We start from the raw sequence: 25924 nt of genomic DNA, 5'->3' as shown, positions 1-25924 counted from the left end.
ATTTATTTTGATCTTCTTTAATTTTTTCAGTAGTATTTTATAGTTTTCAATATATAAATCTTATACTTTTGTTAAATTTATTCTTAAATGTCTTATTTTTTATGATTCCTAATTTTATTGTCAGGTTATTTATTGCTAGTATGTAAATATAATGCTTTTTGTATGTTGATTTTTGTATCCTATAATCTTGCAGAACTCATTTACAGTTATACTTCATTTTATCACATTTAGTTTTATTGTACCTCACAGAATTTTATTTTTATTATTATTTTTTTACAAATTGAAGATTTGCAGCAATCCTGCATCAAGCAAGTCTATCAGCACCATTTTTCAAACAGCACTTGCTCACTTTCTGTCTCTGTCCATTTTGGTAATTCAATATTTCAATCTTTTTCATTGCTTTATTTGTTACAGTGATCCGTGATTAGTGATCTGTGATGTTTCTATTATAATTGTCTTGGAGTGCCGCACACTATGCCCATGTAAGTCGGTGAACTTAATAAATGTTTGTGTTCTGATTGCTCCACCAACTGGCCATTCCCCCATCTCTCCCTTTCCTCTGGCTTCCTCATTCCTTCAGTCACAACAATATTGAAATTAAGCCAGTGAGCCTTTAGGAGTTCAAATGAAAGGAAGGGTCATACTTCTCTCACTTTAACCCAAAAGCTAGAAGTGATTCAGCTTAGTGAGGAATGCATGCCAAAAATGAGAAGATCAAAAGCCTGGTCTCTTGCACCAAGCAGTTATCCAAATTATGAATACCAAGGAAAAATTCTTGGAGCACCTGGGTGGTGCAGTTGGTTAAACGTTGGACTCTTGGTTTCGTCTTAGGTCATGATCTCAGGGTCGTGAGATCGAGCTGTGCTCAGTGCAGAGTCTGCCTGGGTTTCTCTCTCCCTCTTCCTCTGCCCCTTCCCCCCTGCACACTCTTTCTCTTTCTCTCTCAAATAAAAAATCTTTGAAAAGTTCTTAAAGGAAATGAAAAGTGTTACTACAGTGAACGCATGAATGATAAGAAAGTAAAACAGCCTTATTGCTGCTATGGAGAAAGTTTGAGTGGTCTGGATAGATCAAGTCAGTCACAACAATCCCGTAAACCAAAGCCTAATCCAGAGCAAGGTCCTAATTCTTCTCAATTCTGTGCATGCTGAGAGAGGTGAGGAAGCTGCAGCAGAAAAATGCAAAGCTAGCAGAGGTTGGTTCATGTGATTTAAGGAAAGAAACCATTTACATAGTATAAATGTACAAGGTGGAGCAGCCAATTGTTCATGCAGAGGCTGCAGTAAGTTATCCAGAAGATCTAGCTAAGATAATTAATGAAGGTGGCTACCCTAAACAACAGGTTTTCAAGGTAGAGAAACAGATTTCTATTGGAATAAGATGCCACCTAGGACTTTCATAGTTACAGAGGAGAAGTCAATGCCTGGCTTTAAAGCTTCAAAGGATAGGCTAACTCTCTTATAAAGAACTAATGTGGCTGGTGACTTTAAGTTGAAGCTAATGCTCATTTACTCTTACAAAAATCCTAAGGCTCTTAAGAATTATGCTAAATCTGCTCTACTTGGGATCCCTGGGTGGCGCAGCGGTTTGGTGCCTGCCTTTGGCCCAGGGCGCGATCCTGGTAGACCCGGGATCGAGTCCCGCATCGGGCTCCCGGTGCATGGAGCCTGCTTCTCCCTCTGCCTGTGTCTCTGCGCCTCTCTCTCTCTCTGTGCCTATCATAAATAAATAAATAAATAAAAAATAAATCTGCTCTACTTGTGCTCTTTAAATGGAACAACAAAACCTGGATGACAGCACATCTGCATCTGATATGGTTTGCTAAGGTTTTTTTTTTTAAGATTTTATTTATTTATTCATAAGAGACACACAGAGAGGCAGAGACATAGATGGAGGGTGAAGCAGACTCCTTGCAGGGAGCCTGATCCGGGACTCAATCCCCAGACCAGGATCATGCCCTGAGCCAAAGGCAGATGCTCAACCGCCTTAGTAAACCCAGGCGTCCCTGGTTTACTAAGTATTTTAAGCCCACTATTGAGACCTACTGCTCAGAAAAAAAGATTTCTTTCAAAATATTTCTGCTCATGGACAATGGATCTGGTCACCAAAACTCTGACGGAGATGCACAATGAGATTGATGTTTTCATGCCTGATAATACAACATCCATCTGCAGCCAGAATGGGTCAAAGTAATTTTGACTTTCAAGTCTTATTATTTAAGAATACATTTTTTAAGGCTGTAGCTGCAATTGATAGTGATTCCTCTGATGGATTTGGACAAAGTAAATTGAAAACCTCTAGAAAGGATTCACCATTCTAGATGCCATTAAAAATATTTGTGATTCATAGGAAGAAGTCAAAATATCGGCATTAACAGAAGTTTGGAAGAGGTTGATTCCAACTTTATGGATGACATGAAGGGGCTCAAAACTTCAGTGGGGGAAGTAACCAGAAATAACAAGAAAGCTAGAATTAGAAGTGGAGCTTGAAGATGGGACTGGATTGCTGCAATCTCATGATAAGACTAATGGATGAGGAATTGCTCCTTATGGATGAGCAGAGAAAGTGGTTTCTTGAGATGGAAACTACTCCTGGTGAAGATGCTGTGAAGATTGTCAAAATGACAACAAAGGATTTGGAACATTACATAAACTTAGTTGATAAAGCAGTGGCAGGTTTTGAGAGAACTGACTCCAACTTTTAGATCTACTGGAAAACCAAAACACTCATTGACTCATTTTATTGTGATATTTGCTTTATTGTGGTCTGGAATCTAGCCTGCAATATCTCTGCAGTACGCCTTATAATAATGAAAAAGATGAATAAAAGAATCTACAAGTAAGAAATACGTCTTTTAAAACGTCTAAGAGGGGCACCTGGGTGGCTCAGTTGGTTTAGCAACCAACTCTTGGTTTCAGCTCAGGTCATGATCTCAGGGTCTTGGGATTTAGCCCTGAGTCAGGCTCCATGCTCAGCGTGGTGTCTCTTGGAGATTATCTCCATCCCGTGCCCAGCCCCCCGCGCCCCCGTTCTCCTCCTCTGCTCATGCTCTGTTTTTCTCACTCTCTAAAATAAAAATAAATAAAATCTTTAAAAAAATAAAAATGCCTAAGAAAATTAAAACTTCCCGAACAAGAGAGTTGTTGAACTTGAAGGTAAGAGAAGAGTTTGTTATAGCATCAAAATTTTATCAGAGGCAGAGGGATGCACAGGTGATATTTTGAAACTATCAGTTCTGAATAGTTAATTTGCTACCTGAAAATATGACAAGGAACCAGAGATCTCTGCAGAATGATTTATTGGGACAAGTAAGCAAGCAGAGGAAGTGGGACTAGAACCACATGGGAAGACTGAGGGAAGCCAACACAATGTAGATACAAGAGGAAAATGTCTGGAGTTGGGTTGAGACTGATCAATGGGGCTGGATTGAGAAGCATGGAATGCAGCAGGGAACTGGTCATCTTTGGGCTATGACAGTCAATACTCAATAAGGGGTAAAGATCTGGCTGGTCTCTGGAAGCCAGAAGCAGTTCTTGCCTGGGATCTGCAGAAGAAGATAGACATCATGCTAGATGTTCCAGAGGACAATGACTGTGACCACAGAGGTTGCCATGAAGAGCAAGTAGAGGCGGAAGAGCAGGGTGTCCATCATGTGGCTGAACTGCACCCACAAGTTGACCAAGTGCTGCCTCTGAGCTTCATCTTCCTGCTGGGCCCTTGTGGACTCAGGACACCCATTTAACTCTGCCTCTCTGGGACCTGACACCTTTCTCACCAACTCCACAGGCTCCTTCACACCTACAGAGGGAAAGAGACTCAGCCATGGGCCATGAAGTGCACCTGAGGAGGGAGGGGGCCACGGAAGGAGGCAGGAGCAGAGGAGTGGAGCTGTGGGAAGAGGAAGTGTGGGCAGTGCTGACTACTCCCCTTACCAGGCAGATGGGCAGGGGGGAGGCCTATGCCTTTATTTATCTTCTGGGGTGCAGTGGGGCAACATGTCCTTGGGTTGGCCCAGTAGAGGAGCAGAGAGTGGAGCCACTGAGGCATGGGTGGGGGCTGGGTGGTGGCCAGGTGCAGCAGGTAGGTGATGAAAATGGTCTCAAGCAGGCTGACCACCATCAGGGACAGACACAGGGCAAAGTAGACACCTGGAGGGAAGGTAGGCCTACATGTGGTCCAGAGGCACCAACCAAGGACTTCTCTTCCAATCCCACCCCAGCAGGCATAGAGCTTCCTTTTCCTAGTATATCTCCCTCCACTGAGCTAGTTCAGCCAATCCTTCCCACCCTTTTCCCAAAGGCTAGGGAAGCCATACTGATAAGAGGAGTGCCACTGGTGGGGAGTAAGTCATTCATCATGAGCAGGAAGACTTTGTAGCCCAGCAGAAGGGTTATCTTGAATGGAACACGATTTCCACTTTCTGCTGGCAGGTAGAAGCTGAGGGCATCGATGGCAATCAGGAAGCCACTGGGCACTAAAAGGTTTATGATGTAGAGTCTGGGCCTGCGCCTGATGGCCACCTTGGGAGAGGGAAGAGAAGGCAGTGGATAAGGTATTTGGAGGCTGCCAGGAATAGTAGTGATTATGTCTCTGCCTTTCTTTTCTTTTTCTTATTTAAAATAAAATAAGCATTTTATTTATCTATTTAGAGAGAGAGAGAGAATGCATAGAGGGAGGGGCAGAGGGAGAGAGAGAAGCAGACTCCCTACTGAGCAGGGAGCTTGACTGGGGGCTGGATCCCAGGACCTGAGATCATGACCTGAGCCAAAGGCAGATGCTTAATCAATGGAGCCACCTAGATGCTCCATATCTCTCCCTTTCCTGTTGGTCTGATTACCCTGAGATCTAGAGGTATGCAGAATGCAGTTTCATAATTAAGTACAGAATCTGCCAGGGATGAGTTAGGCCAGAGCAGTGAGCTTTAGGGAAAAGAGCATGGCTAGGCAGCCAAGAGAAAAGGTTCAGGTCTGGCAGAAGTAAAACTGAGAAACCCTGAAACTTGGGAGATACCCACCTGGTGGAAATTCTAGGTAAGGGTAGAAGCAAGCAAGGAAGGAAAAAGCAAGGACCTCTGAACTCACATAGAACATGATCTGATCATATAGGCTAGTGCCCAGGGACATCTTTGGGGTGGCCTTGTTGATGCCCAGGAGCTCCCACTCTCCATGTGTTTGAACGATGTCCCGGGACGTGTCTGCTATTTCCCACACTTCTTTCTCCATGCCCAGTAACATGTTCTCCACTGAAAGGGAAATCCAGGTCATTTCCCAAGGATATAGTTGCCTATCAACTCAACTGCACTCTCTTTTTCCATCCTTTCATTAAACACATATTTTTGAGTATCTACCATATGGCAGAAACTTTGCAACAGGGAATGGTATCAACAAGACAGATTTGGGTTCTGCCTTTATGGAAAATATTTAAACATCCATAGAGCCTTAATCTTTGCTTTACCTATACACCTTGGTCACCATCTGTTCATAATTTCTTTATATTTTACTTTCTGTTGTATTGGTTGCTCTCATTCACCCACATCCCTGAGACTCCACTGTAGCTTACCTGTGTAGAGAAATGAGCTGAAGGTGAGTGTGCAGTTCTGCTGGTCAAAAGGGAAGTAGAAGATGTCCAGGTTACAGATGCTGGTCACCTTCATGGGTTTCTTATATCTGATGCGACCTTCGTTACTTACGTATGCTGTGAGATCTTTTGGGGTTTTATCTATATCCATACTGTAAGAGAGATGGAGTGGGATGTAGGTATTACGGCTTTTCTTCTTACCTTTTTGGTCATTTCTCAGCCATCTAAGACCACTTATAGTGGCTCCAATGGTATATTGTAAATTCTACTGATTCCAGGAAATGGGGCTTCCCTCTGGCTTTTCCCAGCCCTTAATACGCACAACTCAACGATGAAAATGTCTGGGAGCCATAGGTTCTTGGTTGCCACACTGATCTTCGTGATGCCCTCACACTCTTCTGGGTTCCATCTGATAAATGGGTTATCCCAGACCTAGAGCCCAGTGGAGGAGAAGTGAGAGCCTGATATGAATTGAGGCTATTTTTTCCTGTCCTTTGATTTTTCTTTAAGAGTTATGAAATATTTCAAGCACTTCAAAAGTAGATAAGATAATATAATAAGCATGTTTTTCTGTCACTCAAACTTTGTAGAATAAATATTTTGATAAATTTACTTTAGCTTTTTTCAAGAAATAAGAATTACAGATAGAATAGAATTGAAACACTCTGTGTTCATTTCTTCATAAATTTTTTTTCCTTCATTAATTTTGATTCCTCTCCTTTCCCATTTCTGTGAGAAACTACTGGTGATCAGAGAAATCCCCTCCTTTCTTCAGTAGGAATGAGATTCAGAGCTCAAAGATCAGTAACTTAGTCTCTCTGAGCTAAAATTTCCTTAGTGTGAAATAAGGGGATTAGTAAGTATCAAATGAAATAAGGCTAATCAATGGATTTTGAAACTAATGTTGTTCATAGGTATTATGTGTTAGTATATAGCATGGCTTCAACTGTCTTCCAGACCCCTTTCACCAGTCTTTATTGTAAGGAGATATTGAACGAACCCTTGGGTTCTTTGAAGTCAAGAGACTTAGTGGTCTTCCTCTCCTTGGCAGGTACCAGGCACCACCCTCCCTTGTCTCTGGGATGACCTTTCCTAACTCTCTTTTCCAAGGATTGTCCAATTTTGGATGTGCTTGTCTCGTCTAAGGACACTTTCAACAGCAGCTGCAGTTTGTGAAACCACAGCCACAACAGAGGGCTCTATGCACATTAAATGAAGACTTGTACTAGATCAGTGCTTCTCAAATCTCACTTTGTATATAAAACACCTGGGGATTGTATTGAACTGTAGAAGCTGATTCACTACATTGGGTGACTAACTTATCCTGAGGATTTTGCTGGTTTAAGCATTGGAAATTCCACATACTGAGAATTCCTCAGTCTTGGGCATCCTGGGATGGTTGGTTACACTAGGCAAGACCCAAGATTGTATGCATTTCTAGATTTCCAGCTGGTGTAGTAAACCAGTGCTGCCCATCTGGTAACTACACTTTGGGAGCAATATTAGGTGACCATTACAATTATTCCTCTCCTTCCCTTCAACCAAGCTTTTCAAATTGGAAACTTATTTCATTTACTTTCATTTTCCCCCTCTTGTTTTCTTTTCTTTTTTGTTTTTTTAAAGATTTTATTTATTTATGAGAGACAGAGAGAGAGAGAGGCAGAGACAAAGGCAGAGGGAGAAGCATGCTCCACGTAGGGATCCCGACGTGGGACTCCATCCCGGGTCTCCAGGATCAGGCCTGGGGCTGAAGGCGGTGCTAAACCGCTGAGCCACCCAGGCTGCCCATCCCCTCTTGTTTTCTAATTAATGCACATAAGATAGAAATTTTCTACTGAGTTATACTTTGGCTATATATAAATATATATATAATATACTTTGGCTATATTCATAAATTTTCATATGTAGGACTCTTCATTTCTAATTAGTTCATAATTTCTATTTGCTTTATTTTCTCTTTATTTTTTAAAGATTTATTTATTTATTAGAGAGAGAGAGCATGCACGCATGAGTGTGCACACAGTGGGAAGAGGCAGAGGGAGAGGGAGAGAGAGTCTCAAGCAGACTCTGAACTAAGTGCCAAATCTGGTGCAGGGCTCTATGTCATGACTCTGAGATCACAACCTGAGCCAAAAGCAGGAGTCGGATGCTTAACTGACTGTGCCACCCAGGCGCCCCTGTTTTCTTGTTAGGCCAAATTATCGGGAAGTTTAATTTTAAATTCCCAGAAAATAAGGTTTTCTTTGGGAGGGCTATCTTTTTCTGGTTAGTTTCATTTTCTTGTATTGTGATCAGAGATTGTGGTCTAGTTAATTTCTGCTTTCTCAACTTTATTGAGATCTTCTTTGTGGCCAAAAATATGGTCAGTGTGGGACAATATTCCATTCATGTCAAAAGATATTCTACATGTTCGTTGGCACAAAGGTTGATGTTTATTAAATCAAGTTTTTTTCTTTTCTTTCTTTCTTTTTTGTTTTTTTTCTAAGTAGGCTCCATGTCCAGCGTGGAGCTCAACATCATGACCCATGACAGCGTGGGCTTAAACTCATGACCCTGAGATCAAGACCTGAGCCAATATCAAGAGTTGATATTGCCAGCTGAGCCATGCAGGCGCCCCTAAATCAAGTTTCTTAATTGAACTGCTAAAAACCACAATATTTTTATTCTTTTTTTACTTGATTTTTGAAAGCAGTATATTGAAGCCTCTCACCATCATTGTAGATTTTTCAACTTCTCCATCATGTGTTCCAAAGATATGTTGTTAGGTACATAAGGGTCATAATTATATCTTTGTTTAAAATCCTTTCTGATTATAAATGAAGAGAGAAAATAAACAGTATTGGCCATACCATTTCCAGCCACAGGAATGATGACAAGAGCTGTAGTTGTTCATCCTGTCAAAAGAATTTCCTGTTTCTAGTATGGTACTGTTAAGAAGTCTGTCCATTCCTCCCACTCCTCACTTTTGTTTACCAACCCCCAGGGTATGTAAAAGTGCTGTGATCAAGACCAACATGTAGATCAAGTACAAGAGCTTGATTAAACCAATGTGTTGGGCCATGGGTTGGAGAGTTGACAGGAGGACTTCTCAACCCTGGCTGTCTCTTAGCATCACTTGAGGAGCTTAAAAATACTGAAGTTTGGGTTCCATCCAATCAGAACCTCTGGGAGTGGAGCCTGAACAGTGGTATGCAGCCAGGGTAAAGAATCACTGGGTGAAAAGAAATTTTCTATGTGCTGTTATATCTCATCCTGTTGAACCAGACACAGTTTCTTTGAGATCCCCATTGGGCAAATGACATATAGCGATGATGGAGGAAGCTGCAATGCAGACAAGGGCTTTTGGGGTTGCCTTGCCAGGGTGGGAAAAAATTAAGGGCCAGAGAGGTCAGCACTCACCACATCTAGGATGGCAGACATAGTGAAGGAGATATTGACTAGAGTGGGGATGCTGAAGTTGGTGACTGGACGGAAAGCCTTCCTGTCAAACGCTGAATCCAGAACAGTGGGGTACACCCCATGCTGGCCAAACCCTGAGCAGTTGATGATGAAGGTACTGCCCTTTCCTGTAGTGGATATAGAATGTGTGAGAAGGAGGGAAGTCTCATGTTGCCTATAGGAAAGGTCCTTATGACAGGATCTTGGGGGTTGCCTGTGATAATAATGATAGCTAAAATTTATTGAGCATTGACTATGTGCCAGGTATAGTCTAAACTCTTAAAACAAATTACCTCATTTAATCCTCCCAACCCTCTATCACGTAGAAATGATTTTTATCCTTATGTAATAAATGAGTCAACTGAGATGCAATAAGAGGAATTAAATTCCTGAGGTCAAATATATAAAGGGCAGAAACTGGACTTGATCTGAACCCTAATTTGTTTGCTGTTGCTGCAGCATACACCCTCAATGAGGAGATAGAGAATGGGGAGGAGGATCACCCAGAGGTTGGGTGCTGCCTACCAAGGCCAGGGAGGTGGGTTGGGCTGGAAGGCAAATGATGGAAGCTAATGTGGTAAGGTGAGTTAGGGCTCTGGCCTTCTTCCTAATGTTTCTATTTCCATGCAAAGCATGCCCAAATCCATATGCAAACTGAGCCCTGGGACAGTGATAGCCATCGGATAGGATTCCACTGGGGGGAGGGGGCAAAGAAATGCACCTGTTTCATCTTCACTGCCCCTTATTTCCTTCCTTCTCCCTATTTTGCTGCTCAACTGTCTATCAGTTTTCTACTTTGAGGCTTTTGAGGTATTTCCTCCCCCCCTTTTCTGACTAATAGATATTCCAATTCTCTACTGGTAGAAATTTGTTAGAGGAATAACAACCTGGAATAAGAGAGAGGGTTGTGTGCCAAGAACATCGAGCTTTATCCATTCCCAGAGTCACAGTGCTCTCCAGCTAAATCCTTGAATCATTCTATGAGCAATGAGTATTTATTTGTCAAGCATGGTCTGTGAGTAACCAGATGAACATTTCTAATGTTTTCTGCTGAGTAGACTAGGTGTACAATTTCTTTCTCTTTTTTTGTACTGGCCCCTAAAGCCACCACTGGTACAGCCCTCCTCTATGGACCCTTTCCAGAAGTTATATGACAATATAAGTGGGAGAGATGACATTTATTGATACCTATCAAATGCCAGGCAGCCACTGCTACTCACTTTCTCTCATTGAATCCTCACCACTCTGCAAGGTAGGTTCTGTTTTACATATGAGGAAACTGGAGCTCAGAGAAGCCAGGTAATTTGCCCAAGGTTAAATAAGGAGCAAAGTGAGGGACCAAGATTCAAACCTAGGTTTGTGTGTCTTCAAATCCCGTGTTCTTTCCACTATACCATGCTAACTCCCTGAAAGAGAAGCACACTCCATTTTCACTCTCCACCTGCTACCTTCTGGCATCTTACCTAACCTAGAGCACTTGATTCTGTAGGTGGATGGGCAAGTTATGGCTTAAAATGAGCACTTTGCTAGAATGGGGTGGGTTTCATAGCTATAGAAAAAAAGAATTATACCTGTGTGTAGAAAGATGGATGGACACTTATGCTAAATGGTAGAGAAGACAATCAGGGATAGTTCATGGGAAGAGAAATAGAAGTGTTCCTGTGTGGCACATCTCTGGAAGGATATTTTCTATCTTTCAGAGAAGGAAAGTCTATTCAGGCATTATTAAAACAAAATTATGAAATAAGAATGCCCATTTTAGGTAATCTCTGGGAATTGGAAATTTGTAAGAAGTTTCTAGGTGTTCAACTACAGAGAGTCTTTGCTTTTTCCCCCGTTGTTGCCCCTTTCTTACCTTGAAGTAGAAGACTGAGGACAAGGAAGAAGGGGAATCTGTTTTTGTGGAACCAGCTTCCTTCCATCTTCTTTGTCTAAATTCTTCCCTGAGAGTGTGCCAGCACCCGGGAATCCCTAGATTAAAGGATCACAGGCCACACCTAGAGTCTAATTTTGAATATTGATAGCATTGGTTGACCACTGACATTTGTTACCTTCCTGGAAAGAGAGTCCTGGATGTCTTGTTCTTGCCCATGCTGGAGGGTCTGTTTGCTTTTAAGACTTTTTCTCCTATAAAAAATTAAGGAATCAATCCATTTACTTATTCCAAACCATAAGATATCTAGGAATAAACTTAACCAAAGAGGCAAAAGATCTGTACTCAGGAAACTATAGAACACTCATGAAAGGAATTGAGGAAGACAAAGAAATGGAAAAATATTCCATGTGCATGGATTGGAACAACAAATATTGTTAAAATATCTATGCTACCTAGAGCAATCTGTACATTCAATGCATTCCCTATCAAACTATCAACTTATTTCATAGAATTGGAACAAATAATCCTAAAATTTGTATGGAGCCAGAAAAGACCTCAAATAGCCAAAGAATGTTGAAAAAGAAAACCACAATTCTGGACTTCAAACTCTATTACAAAGATGTAATAATCAAGACAGTGTGGTACGCACAAAAACAGACACATAGAGCAATGGAACAGAATAGAGAACCCAGAAATGGACCCTCAACTCTATGATCAACTAATCTTCAAAAAAGCAGGCAAGAATATCCAATGGAAAAAAGACAGTCTCTTCAATAAATGGTGTTGGGAAAATTGGACAGCCCTTGCAGAAGAATGAAACTGGACCATTTTCTCACACCATACACAAAAATAGACTCAAAATGGATGAAAGACCTAAATGTGAGACAGGGATTCATCAAAATCCTAGAGGAAAATACAGGCAGCAATCTCTTTGACCTTGACTGCAGCAACTTATTGCTAGACACGTTTCCAAAGGCAAGGGAAACAAAGTCAAAAAAGAACTATTTGAACTTCATCAAGATAAAAAGCTTTTGCACAGCAAAGGAAACGAACAAATGACGTAACAGATAAAGGGCTAATATGCAAAATCTATAGAGAACTTTTCAAATTCAACACCCAAAGAACAAATAATCCAATCAAGAAATGGGCAGAAGACATGAACAGACATTTCTCTAAAGAAGACATACATATGGCCAACAGACACATGAAAAAATGTTCAACATCACTTGGCATCAAGGAAATACAAATAAAAACCGAATGAGATACCACCTCACACTGGTCAGAACGGCTAAAATGAACAAGTCAGGAAACAACAGATGTTGGCAAAGATGCTAAGAAAGGGAACCCTTGTACACTATTGGTGGGAATGCATGCTGGTGCAGACACTCTGGAAAACAGTATTGAGGTTCCTCAAAAAGTTGAAAATAGAGCTACCCTGGGCAGCCCTGGTGGTGCAGCAGTTTAGTGCTGCCTGCAGCCCAGGGCGTGATCCTGGAGACCCGGGATCGAGTCCCACGTCAGGCTCTCTGTATGGTGCCTGCTTCTCCCTCTGCCTGTGTCTCTGCCTCTCTCTCTCTCTCTCTGTCTCTATGAATAAATAAATAAAATCTTAAAAAAAAAGAAAAGAAAAAAAGAAAATAGAGCTACCCTATGACCCAGCAATTGCATTACTGGGTATTTACCCCACAGATACAAATGTAGTGATCTGAAGAGGCACCTGCACCCCAATGTTTATAGCAGTAGTGTCCACAATAGCCAAACTATGGAAAGAGCCTCGATGTCCATCAACAGATGAATGGATAATGAAGATGTGGTATGTATATACAACGGAATACTACCCTGCCATGAAAAAAGAAAAATCTTGCCATTTGCGATGACGTGGATAGAACTAAAGGATATTATGCTAAGAGAAATAAGTGAATCAGAGAAAGACAATTATATGATTTCACTCATGTGGAATTTAAGAAACAAAACAGGATCATAGAGGAAGAGAAGAAAAAACAAGATGAAATCCTAGAGGGAGACAACCATAAGAGACTCTTTTTAAAAAATTTTTTTGTTCATGAGAGACACACAGAGAGGGGCAGAGACACAGGCAGAGGGAGAAGCAGACTCCTTACAGGGAGCCCGATATGGGACTCAATCTTAGGACTCCGGGACCACGCCCTGAGCTGAAGGCAGATGCTCAATGGCTGAGCCACCCAGGCATCCCAGAGACTCTCAATTATAGGAAACAAACTGAGCATTGCTGGAGGGGAGGGGATGAGAGGTGGGGTAACTGTGTGATGAACATTAAGGAGGGCATATGAGGGATCCCTGGGTGGCGCAGCGGTTTGGCGCCTGCCTTTGGCCCAGGGCGCGATCCTGGAGACCCGGGATCGAATCCCACATCCGGCTCCCGGTGCTTGGAGCCTGCTTCTCCCTCTGCCTGTGTCTCTGCCTCTCTCTCTCTCTCCGTGTGACTATCATGAATAAATAAATTTAAAAAGAAAAAAATTAAAAAAAAAAAAAAAAGGAGGGCATATGATGTAATGAGCACTGAGTATTACATAAGACTGATGAATCACTGACCTCTACCTTTGAAGCCAATAATACATTATATGTTAATTAATTGAATTAAAGAAAATTTTTAAAAGTTAAGGAAAAAAAAAGACTTTATCTCTTATATAATTCACTACAATGTTCATGGTTGTGGATTAGTTGATAGGTATCACATTCAGACTTTTGTGTGATTTCTCAATCTGAAGACTCATCTCTTCAATTCTGGAAAATTCTCAGCCATTTAAAAATACTATATTTCCTCTATGTGTTTTCTCTTATTAGATATATGTTGGATCATTCCTTTCACTTCACATGGCTTTAACCTCTTATATTAGTTTCCCACTGCTATTGTAACAAATCATAAACGTAGTTGGCTTTAAAAAACACAAATTTATTATTTTACATTTTTGTAGGCCAGAAGTCTGAAATGAGTCTCACAGAGATAAAATCAATGTTTTGCCACAGCTTCATTCCCTCTGGAGGCTCTAGGAACAAATTCATTTCCTTGTCTTTTCCAGTTTTTAGAGGCTGCCTGCATTCCTTGAAGGTTCGTGGTCCCATTTTCCCATCTTTAAAGCCAGAAACATTGGCAAGTCTTTTTCACACAGCCATCTCTCTGCTTCCTATGCTCTTCTCTCTCCTCTTTCGCTTTTAAGGACCTCGATGATTACAAGGGGCCCACCTGGATAATCCAGGACACTCTCCCTACTCAAGGTCAGCCAGTTAGCCAATTTAATTCCATCTGCAACCTTAATTCACCCCTTTCCATGTAACATATTCACAGGTTCCAGAGATTAGGATGTGAACATCCGGGATCCCTGGGTGGCTTGGTGGTTTAGCACCCGCCTTCAGCCCAGGGCGTGATTCTGGAGTTCTGGCATCGAGTCCTACGTCGGGCTCCCTGCATGGAGCCTGCTTCTCCCTCTGCCTATGTCTCTGCCTCTCTCTCTCTCTCTCTGTCTCTCATGAATAAAAAAAAAAAAAAAAAAAAGGATGTGAACATCCTTGGGGGACCATTATTCTGCCTATTATATCCCTCTTTTATGTTTTCCATCCATTTATCTATGTCCCTAGTAATTCTTTCAGATCTACTTTCCAGGTAACACATTTTCTTTTCAATTGTATTTAAACTATTATCTAATCTGTCTACTGAGTTTTCAATTTCAGTGATTATATTTTTTGTTTCTGTAAGTTCTATTTGGTTCTTTTAAGAAATCAATCTATTTGACTCATTTGTTCCTTCCTCCCTCCCTCCCTCCTATTCTCCCTCCCTAACTTCTCTTTCTTTCTTTCTTTCTTTCTTTCTTTCTTTCTTTCTTTCTTTTTTGTATTGTTCTTTCATTTTGGATCCAAATATTTCTTTAATTTTTTATTATTTGTAACTGTTAAAGCAAAACCAAAATGGAGACCACAGTTTGAATATATTCCTAGACCAAACACTCATAATCATGCAACCAAAAGTTAAAACTGTCCTGATTTCCCCAAACGCTTACTCTGACCTTAAAAAGTCAAGATTTCTTCTTGTCCGGATGACTTTAAAGCTTTATAGCCGGAGGGCACCTGGTTGGCTCAATCAGTGGAGCCTGCGACTCTGGATTTTGGGGGTAGTGAGTTTAAGCCCCACGTTGGGTGTAAACCTTACTAAGAAAAAAAATGCTCCCTAGCTAATTAGCTACAAAGTGAGCTTGGGATGAAAAAGAGTCTAAGTTTCTAGTACAGGACACAATAGAAAATGCACTCCTGCTTTCATGCTTTATAAACTGAGCTATAACTGCTGAGACTGGAGTTTAACTACTTTAGATTGGAAGTCTCCCGGGCAGCCCCGGTGGCTCAGCACTTTAGCGCCACCTTCAGCCCAAGGTGTGATCCTGGAGACCAGGGATCGAGTCCCACGTCGGGCTCCCTGCATGCAGCCTGCTTCTCCCTCTGCATGTGTCTCTGCCTCTCTCTCTCTGTCTCTCATGAATAAATAAATAAATCTTAAAAAAAAAAAGGAAGTCTCCCTATTCTCCAACAGTTTGTTCCTTGCTCAATAAAGTATTCATGTTAAGTAGAGATTTCTGAATTTTCTTTTGATAGAACATACTTATTTTACATTACATTCAGATTGTTTTATTACATCTAGTTCTTGGTATGCTAACTATTTTGCTAACTTTGTTTTGTGGTTTGTTTCCTCATGATTTGTAACTCTTGATTGTAAATTCATTTTCAGAAGATTATTTCAGTGGGGATTTCACATGCTTGGGTTGTGAAGTTTCCCTACAAAGAAAATTGTCATTTGTCTCGGACATAGCCTTTGAATTTTTAATCAGGTCCAGTTATTTCTTGTGTGTGTGTGTGAGTGCGTGTGTGTATGTGAATTTTTAAGAATCCCACACCATATGAGTAGTGTAAATTTAGACTGCATGCCAATATGTGACACGGGTTTGGTGTTTCAATTCCTTGCATATGACTTTTCCTCTCTACTGCTAGCCTCAAGTCTTTGGCTACCTTTAGTCTGAGATAGAGAGAGTAGTGGATGGTCAACTCAGAGACATGTCAGTCTGCTTGCTAATAATGTCAGAAGAGAAATGATTAAAATCTCATTTGGAAAAAAAAAAAAAGATGACAGTCTGTATCCTTAGGTAATTTTAAGGTCATTTATTATGATCTTTAAACCAAGGTGGATTTTTTCCCCTATGTATCTTTGATCAGCAGCCATCCAAACTTGTGATTTAATACTAACATTTCCAGTGACACCATCCCATTATTTCTTATATTATCCTTTTTTTTTTAAAGGAAGGGATAATTTTTTAAAAGATTTTATTTAGCTATTCATGAGAGACCCAGAGAGAGAGAGAGGCAGAGATGGAGGCAGAGGCAGAAGCAGGCTCCATGCTGGAAGCCAGATGTGGGACTCCATCCCAGGACTCCAGGATCATGCCCCAAGCCACAGGCAGACACTCAAACGCTGAGCCACCTAGGCATCCCTATTTCTTATACTATCCTATTTTATGTTTGAACAAAACCTCTGGTCACTGGAAAGTTTTTAAAAAAATCTAAATTTGCATTCCTGTAGCTTACACCACTGGTGTATTTCAGCCCATTAGAGAATAAAGAATAAGTTAATTCTATCTTCTGGATCACATCTTTCAAATATTTCAGGACAATTATCACGTGTAATTGGGTAATGTCTAAAAATACTAAGGCTATGAAATTTTCAATCTTCACCATTCCCTTCCAACACACATACATCTACCTCCTAGCAGGCCCATAAATCAGTTTTCTCTGTAACCCTTCTGCTATTAGAGACCTGGGGAAGGACAAATGTTACCCCTATAAGAATATGACTTATGGAACATCTCTTCTGCAGTATAAGGTAATGGAAATCCTAATTCTTCTGATCTGATAGAATATAGGACAAAGAGAAGAGAGAAGGGAGTAAGCAATAACATTCAAGTGTGATCACACACACACATTGATTCTCTGTGCTGAAATCTCTGTGTGTGCATGTGTATGTGTGTGGTTGAGAGGGGATTAGGTAGGTTGAGAGAAATGCCAAAAGCAGAGGAGGCCTGTGCTCCATCATTCATTTGAGATCCTGGAAAGAGACTGTTATTTCCTGTGGGGCCAGTCTGGTAAGTGCAAGTTGCAGAGTACAGAGTGGTGAGGCAGAGAGAGGGCCTGGGGTAGCACTCCTGCATCTCCTTTGGTCCCCATGAGGTATGGAAGGGCACCAGAAATTCCTCAGGCGGATGAAGCACCTCTGCAGGAGAGGCTGTAGGGGAGACTGTCAAGGCCAGATGGAGGCCCTGTATGAGGCGCAGAGGGTCTACAGCAACAGCAATTGCGGAGGTAGAATCAAACCAGTTAAGGAAAACTCTATTAGAGCCAAGACTGATCAGAATTCACAAGTGATAGATTTTAAGCAGCAGGTACCATCAGAGCACCCAGCAACCAAGAGGCAAAGGAGATCACCATGGAGACAAGAGAGGACTCACAGGACGTGCACAGGCTGATCGGAGACTTCATTTTTTTCTCACTGCCATGAGATCACAAAAGCCTCTGAGTCTACAACTTTGAAAATCTAATGAAAGCTAAAAGACCCTTTGTCCAGCCAGAAAAATGTTCACATGCACTAAATTTTGCGTGTGATTTCAAAGTTCACAAGCCACAGACTTTAACTCAAGACCCTTTTCTTAGAATCAGTTAAAGAACCATATAAAAGAGAAAATGGGCTTATTTTGGTATGCTTATTGGTTTTAGTGAAATAGTGATCACTATGTTGTGCTCTATAAGTCATTCGTTTAGGATTCCACTTAAGAGTTTTGCTCAAGACTGAGGTCAAACTTTAGTGATCTAATGTTTTTGGAATTTACCCCCCTCCCCCAATTTTAGAAATAAGGAAAATGTTTGTGCATTATCAGATACTCCTTCTTTTCTCCATGATTTGTGACTATTACTAACTTTGGTTCTGAAATTATATCTGCAAACTCTTATGTAACCTTTGATGAAAACTCATTGAGGGTTAGAGATATAAAATCTCTTAAATTAGTTGAGTGTCTTTTTCCTCTTTCCTATTTGTTAGTATTCAATTCTCTTGGTCATTTTTGCTTATCTCCAGTTGGCTTAATTATTTTACCCAATTAAAAAAATGTAAATCTCTTCCCCAAGGATGACTCTCTTTGTATGTATTCTATTCTGAATATACCAAGACATTATTATGAGAAGAGTATTGACCTTGGATTTGGAAGACATAGATTCAAATCCTGGTTCCATCACATACTGACTGTTTAATTCTGGGGAAAGCTCTTACATTCTGAATATTTGATCTCATCTCCAAAATGAAGATAATAATACCCTCTTATTAGGTTTTGAATGGTGATTAAAGAGATGGCATTTGAAAAAAGTTAGCTCAGTGCTGGATATTTCACAGGTACTGAGTAAATGTTCTCCTTCCTCATTTTGGCATTATTCTTAAGCACTCACTTATTCTGGAAATTAGCGTTTTTTCAGTGTTCTTACAAGTTCATGCTACTCTTTTGTTTTTGCTCTTGTTTCTGAGTCCCTTCTCATGTTTACATAAATCAACAGGAGTATTTTGTTTGTACTGGGGGCATAGTGCACAGAGTTTAAGAGATTCCTAGTAGCCTATTAGATGGTTGATATTTGGGAAAAAGTTATTGGCTCCAAAATAGAAAAAGAAAATTCAAAATTAATAAATATTTAATTAAATGTCAAATAACCTGAACATTGTCAGGTAGCCTATTCAACTCTTACATTGATATAAATAGCCCCACAAGTCTTTATCCACAATTCTGGAATCCAGAAAGTTCTGAAAATGAAAAATTTTTTGGCTAGTTTGGGGTGAACTGATTTGGCAGCACAGCATAACCTGAAGCTGTTTATGATCTCTATTCCTCTTGGTGTGAATATTCATATTTTTTTCTGCAGAAATAGAAATGTGTTTGACTATGAATACTATCCCAAGCCCCTGTGGAAGCATTATGTAATATGTGGTATGTGCAATCTATTATCATTTCAAAATCTGAAAAATTCTGAATTCCAACAGCATATCTACCCAAGGGAATTAGATCAAGGATTTCATTCTTGTGTAAATAATATGTGAGATAGGAGTGAGTTTTCATATGTTTACTATAATGTGTGTATGTGATTCCAACATTAAGTGAGATGCTGTAAGTCTCTTGCAGCAGGTGAAGGGAGAGCAAGAGAGTGAGCAGGATGCTCCGTGCAAGCACGGCCAGTACTCTTAAGAAAATCACATTCTAAAAAAAAAAAAAAAAAAATCACATTCTTTTAAAAGGACTTCTGACTAATAAGTGCATAAAAATAGGCTCAACATCCTTAGTCATCAGAGAAATGCAAATTAAGATCACAGTAAGATACCATTTTATGCCCTCTAGAATAAGACATACAATAACCAATGTGTGGAAGACACAAAGAAACTGGAAAACTTATACATTGCTGGTTAACTTTGGGTTAATAGAAAGAGCAATTTTTTTGATTTATCAATATAGATATAATACAAGATTATGTTTTTATTCAACTTAGGTAAGTTCTTCCTAAATGTATACAGATATACTCAAAGAAGCTAGCATTACTTCTACTTAATTTTTAAGGTATGAAAAATATAGATTTGTGTTTAACCAAATTGATTCATTATTCTGACAGTAATTATTTTAAAGTTTTATTTATTGACAATTGTATTTCAGCAGTATCTTCTGTAGTATATCAGCTTGAAGATGATTTGTAATGTGGTTAGCTTTGGACTGACAATAAATTGAGTTAATGGATATTTATTGGATATTTAGATCATTTCTAAATTGAAACACTGCTTACTAAACATAATTTGAAGTTTATTTTATATATTTTTGCTTCTTCATTTTTGTTTTGTAATAACAGCTGACATTTACTGAGCACGTAGTTCTGTAACATGAGAATTACTTGATTCAATCCTCAAAACAACCCTATGAAACAGGAACTGTTAGTCTTCCACTTTTAATTTTTTAAATTTTTATTCATTTGTTTATTTTTAAAGATTTTATCTATTTATTCATGAGAGACAGAGAGAGAGAGAGGCAGAGACATAGGCAGAGGGAGAAGCAGGCTCCCTATGGGGAGCCCAATGCGGGACTTTATCCCAGGACCCCCGGATCACATCCTGAGCTGAGGGCAGATGCTCAACCACTGAGCCACCCAAGCCTCCCAGTCTTCCACTTTTTAGGTGAGGAAACAGAGGCTCAGGGTTGCTAAGAAACTTGCCCAAGATCACATAGCTAGTAAGAAGCAGAGGTGGAAGGTGAGCCCAGGTAGTTGGACTCCAGAGAATATGATCTTAACTATAAAGCTGTACTTTCTAACTTTCAGGCAGTACTATTACTGGCTAGGCTCTTGAAACCCCTTTGTAAATTCCTTCCCTGGTTTATTAAGATAGGCCATATATATTTTTGTTTGTTTGTTTTTATTGAGGTAAAACTGACATGATGTTATATTAGTTTCAGGTATACAAAATAATGATTTGATATTTGATATATTGCAGAATAATCACCACCATAAGTCTAGTTAACATGTCACCACACATAGTTACATAGTTTTTTTCTTGTGATGAGAACTTTTAAAATCTATTCTCTTAGCAACTTTCAAATGTGTAGTACAGTATTATTAACTATAGTGACCATGCTGTACATTACATCCCCATGACTTCTTTATTTTATAACTGGAAGCTTTTGCCTTTTGGCTCCCTTCACCCATTTCACATTCCCCAGCTTCTTAATTTATATGCTATGAAGAGGCAATATAAACATGTTCATTTTTGCCACTTAGAGAAGTTATAAAGTCTGTGATGCATATGGCCATATAAAGCTGAATTATGAACTGTGCTAGTCTACTAAAATGCTGATGTATGACATTGCACAATCATGCACTCCCACTCTTATATCATGAGAAAGAAGCAGCCTCTGATGTCCAGAAGTGACCTGACACTCACAGGCCATTTGTTCATTTTAAATAATCTTGCAGAATGCCAACCTCAGACATCATTACCCCGAGATCATGATAAAATGGACAAAACAAGCTGCTTCATAATTTTGTACTCACATACAAAAGCAAGATAACTATGTAAAACCACAGAATACAAAATACCTCCCTCTTGCTAAATGAATGACTATTATTTTTTACGTATTCATACTGTTGATTTCTGACAGTATTCAATTTTGAACAATTTCTTGCTTCTTTATACTCTCCCCAAATCACCCAAGGGAAGACCAAATCCTCTAACAGACTCTTTCTTATTCTCTCTCACTGAGATATCCCATGATTACCTATAATTTGTGTTCTCTCTTGTTGCAATGAGTGGTAAAGCCAACTTGTTTAACTATATGAATGTTTATGGTGGTCTTTGGCAGAAGGGCATCGACAAATGAAATGGTCATTTCCCTCATATTTCTGTCATTGCCATATCGTCAACTACTGCTTTCTTTGTTGGTCCAGAGTAAGTACAAACAATTGACCCCCCAAATAAATATTGATAGGGGTGCCTGGGTGGCTCAGTTGGTTAAGTCTGCCTTTGGCTCAGGTAATGACCCCAGGGTTTTGGTATTGAGCCCTGAACCCCAAGTCAGGCTCTCTGCTCAGCAGGGCACCTGCTTCTCCCTCTCCCTCTGCCTGCCTACATGTGCACTCTCTCTCTCTCTTAAATAAATAAATAAATAAAATATTAAAAAGAATAAGAACAAAATAAATATTGATAATAGTGTATTTAATGCTTTGAAAAACATAACGATCCATGAATATGTTCTGATATAAATGAATAAAATAAAAAGAAAGCTCTGCTTTACATTAGAGCACCAATGAAGTGTAGAAGAAATGATGGAATTAGAAAAGAATGATTTTATTAAGATCCCCAAATAAGTAATTCATATAAGAATCATTATGATGAGGAATGGGATAATTACATGGTCTCAAAGCATCTTTTCACAAATCTTATTAATTACTTACTAATTAATAAGCATGCCATACTTATTAATTATCTTTAATTACTCATTAACTACTAACTAATTTAATTACTAATCAGCTAATTCATTTAACTACTAGTTAACAGTTATATCATCAGTCAAGGGACAAATTGACATCGTGCATCACTTCTGGGGTATTCCTGCAAAAAATGCATAAATTATAAGTAAATGTTAGACAAATACAAATTGAGGGAGAATCCTCAAAGTAACTGGGAGTACTTTTCATAAATGTCAAGATCATGAAAGACAAGGAGACTGAGAAGCTGTTTCAGATTGAAGGAGACTGGAGCTAAATGCAGTGTTTATTTCCTGTACCTATAGAAGACATTATTGGGACAAGAGGCAAAATTCAAGTAGGGCTTGTAGATTAGATGGTAATTTTGGACTGATGTTAATTTTCTTTTTTTAAAAGGTTTATTTATATGAGAGGGAGAGAAAAAAAGAGTGAGCAAGAGAGAGCATGAGTTGGGTGAGGGGTAGAGGGAGAAGCAGACTCCTTGTTGAGGAGGGAGCCTGATATGGGCTCCATCCTGGGACTCCAGGATCCTGATCTGGGCTAAAGGCAGACACATGACTAAGCTACTCAGGCACCCCTAATGTTAATTTTCTGATGTTAAAAAAAAAAATTTTCTGATGTTGATGGTTGTACTGTGGTTTGTATAGGACTCTTGTTTTTAGGAAATATGCTCTGAAATATTCGGGGTTAATGGATCATCAATTCTGCAACTGTTTCTCAATGACTTAGAAATACCCATGATTGAGGAATCCCAGTGAAGGGTACACAGGAGCTCTTTGTATTATTTTTGCAATTTTTATGTGAATTTAGCATTATTTTTTTAAGAGGAAGAAAGTAAGAAAAAGCAAAAGTAAGCCTAGAGGTTCTGCGTGTGTCCTCTTTCCTTGAAGTCAGAACTGAATCATGGGATATTGGCCTCCAGAAGAGGGCAGCAGATCTCTTGGCTATGTGGTTGGAGCCTTTGGTCATAATTTCAGTTATTATTTCTTTTTAATATAGCATGGTCACATTTTTACTTTATAAATTTGAATCTAGCATCTTCTGGGCTTCAACTGGAGATTCATATTATCTATGTAGTTTAATTAATATACAGATATTTAGGACTTAAGACTTATTGAATCTCTAAGCATTCTTGATGTGTTCTTGGTATATTCTCACAAAAAGCTTGATATATTCATAATATATAAAATCAGGATTATTATATGTTATGTCTTACTATTTTTCCTTTTTATAAAGTGTGTTCAGGGGATCCCTGGGTGGCTCAGCGGTTTAGCGCCTGCCTTCGGCCCAGGGCATGACCCTGGCGTCCCGGGATCGAGTCCTGCATCAGGCTCCCTCAATGGAGCCTGCTTCTCCCTCTGCCTGTGTCTCTGCCTCTCTCTCTCTCTGTGTCTCTCATGAATAAATAAATAAAATCTTTAAAAAAATAAAAAAAATAAAAAGTGTGTTCATCCATTTTTATAAATTAGTTGTAATGTTCACTGTCTTTGAAAATAGTTAATCACGTTTCTAATTATTTTGTCTAAAGCTTTTCTTAGATTGATTTTATTTAATTTTTTATTTTTTAATAGATTTTATTTATTTATTTTGAGGGAGAGAGAGAGAGAGAGGTGGAGCACGAATGCGGACGGAAGAAGGAGCAATAGAGGGAGATAGAGAAGCAGACTCTCTGGTAAGCAGGGAGCTAGATGCAGTGATGCTCAACCGCAGAATCACAGGATCATGACCTGAGTTGAAGGCAGACGCTTAACCGGCTGAGCCACCCAGGCACCCTTAGATTGACTTTATTGTCTTGTTTTGCATGCCATAGAAACAACCAAAGTTCCTTATTATATTGCATAATTCTTATAATATATTCTTATCCGCTCTTTCATTTTTGAAAATTACGAATAATAAGCTAGTAGGCTTACTACAACCCTTTAAAATTTTTTGGCATATACAAGGGTGCCTGGGTGACTCAGTTGGTTAAGTGACCTACTCTTGATTTCAGCTCAGGTCTTCTCAGGGCTAAGAGTTTGAACCCCATTGTTGGGCTCCACGCTGGGCATAGAACCTACTTTAAAAAAATGGCTAAGATAGTAGATTAAGATACCTGGGTGGTTCAGTCAGTTAAGCATCTCTTTTTTTTTTCATTTTTTAAAATTAAAATTCAATTTCCCAACATATAGTATAACACCCAGTGCTCATCCCATCAAGTGCTCTCCTCAGTGCCCATCACCCAGTTACCCCATCTCCCCACCCACCTCCCCTTCCACAACCCTTTGTTTGTTTCCCAGAGTTTGGAGTCCCTCATGGTTTTTTTTCCCCACTCAGTTCCTCTCCTTTCCATTATAATCCCTTTCACTATTTCTTATATTCCGTATATGAGTGAAACCATATAATGATTGTCCTTCTATGATTGACTTATTTCATTCAGCATAATAATACCTTCCAGTTCCATTCACGTCAAAACATGGTGGATATTTGTCTTTTCTGATAGCTGAGTAATATTGCATTGTGTGTGTGTGTGTGTGTGTGTATATATATATATATATATATATATATATATATATATATATCACATCTTCTTTATCCATTCATCTGTCGAAGGATATCGTGGCTCCTTCCACAGTTTGGCTATTGTGGATATTACTGCTATGAACATTAGGATGTAGGTGTTCTGTGTTTCACTACATCAGTATCTTTGGAACAAATACTCAGTAGTGCAATTGCTGGGTCATAGGGTAGCTCTATTTTTAACTTCTTGAGGAACCTCCACACTGTTTTCCAGAATGACTGTACCAGTTTGCATTCCTACCAGCAATGCAAGAGGGTTTCCCTTTCTCCACATCCTCTCCAACATTTGTTGTTTCCTGTCTTGTTAATTTTCGCCATTCTCACTGGTATGAGGTGGTATCTCATTATGGTTTTGATTTGTATTTCCCTGATGGCAAGTGTGTGGAGCATTTTTTCATGTGCTTGTTGGCCATGGGTATGTCTTCTTTGGAGAAATTTCTGTTCATGTCTTCTTCCCATTTCATGATTTGATTGTTTGTTTCTTGGGTATTGAGTTTGATAAATTCTTTATAGATGTTAGATACTAGCCCTTTTTTCTGATATGTTGTTTGCAAATATCTTCTCCCATTCTGTAGGTTGTCCAAGCATCTGACTTTTGATTTCAGCCCAGGTCATGATCTCAAGGTTGTGAGATCAAGCCCCGAGTCAGGCCCTTTGCTGGGCATGGAGCCTGCTTAAGATTCTCTCTCCCTCTCTAAATAAGTAAGTAAGTCAGTCAGTCAGTCAGTTGGTCAGTCAGTCAGTCATATACAGATTGTTTTTTATTTGATGCTTCTCTGAAAGCTTTTTAATCGACTACAAGCCAAAGTACTTCATCTTCAATGAAGGAGTGTTTCAGAATTCTGTGGAAAAGGACTATGGTAGATACTTTTGAGGTACAGGTTTCTGATAGCATCACTTAAACAATTTTGAGACCCTATTAGAGGACTGAGTCAGGATTTCTAGAACTCTAAAGAAGCCAGTGGGTTCATAAGACTGCTAGCCCAATATCCACTGAAACAAGAATTAATTGCATAGGAGTGATGAATTGCTGAGGGATAATTATTGTTTTTGTTTAAACTATTGTTGATTTTTTTGTAATGTTCTATTTTCTGGATACTGAAGGAAGCCCTTTTTCTTTTCTCTTAAACTATATATAACTCATAACAATTTAATAATTATAACTCTGCTTTATTTCAGACTCTGCTTTTATACACTGAAATGAAACATTTATGAATGATAACTCATTTTCTTTGCCTGAGCCCTCTGGAATTTGGAAACTTTTATTGAATATTCTTTATTTCATGACAATATAATTATCATCTTTTCATGATAATATAGTTACTGGCAGAGAATCAATAAGAATCTGTCCTCCTTTTTACCAGGGCATAATTTGAAACACTGAGTATGCAAGCAAGGCCTTGCCTA

The 25924-nt window shown here is 39.4% G+C and overlaps 1 protein-coding gene across 1 annotated transcript; it reads right to left on the bottom strand.

Annotated features, from left to right (window-relative positions):
- Window positions 1–3307: 3307 nt before the first annotated feature.
- On the bottom strand, window positions 3308–11107 carry LOC144302152 (5-hydroxytryptamine receptor 3E-like). The gene is made up of 8 exons (XM_077879508.1): window positions 11067–11107; window positions 8977–9229; window positions 5816–6009; window positions 5560–5729; window positions 5082–5242; window positions 4316–4520; window positions 3933–4148; window positions 3308–3798 (listed from the first exon to the last, which is right to left on the bottom strand). The coding sequence occupies exons 1-8, from the start codon at window positions 11105–11107 to the stop codon at window positions 3569–3571; spliced, it is 1470 nt and encodes a 489-aa protein (XP_077735634.1). The 3' UTR covers window positions 3308–3568.
- Window positions 11108–25924: the final 14817 nt, after the last annotated feature.

This window comes from Canis aureus, chromosome 31 (assembly GCF_053574225.1).
Source record: "Canis aureus isolate CA01 chromosome 31, VMU_Caureus_v.1.0, whole genome shotgun sequence".
In the NCBI taxonomy this organism is placed as follows: Eukaryota; Metazoa; Chordata; class Mammalia; order Carnivora; family Canidae; genus Canis; species Canis aureus.
Note: the sequence above shows the minus strand (reverse complement) of the source record. Positions and strands in the feature narration are given on the sequence as shown.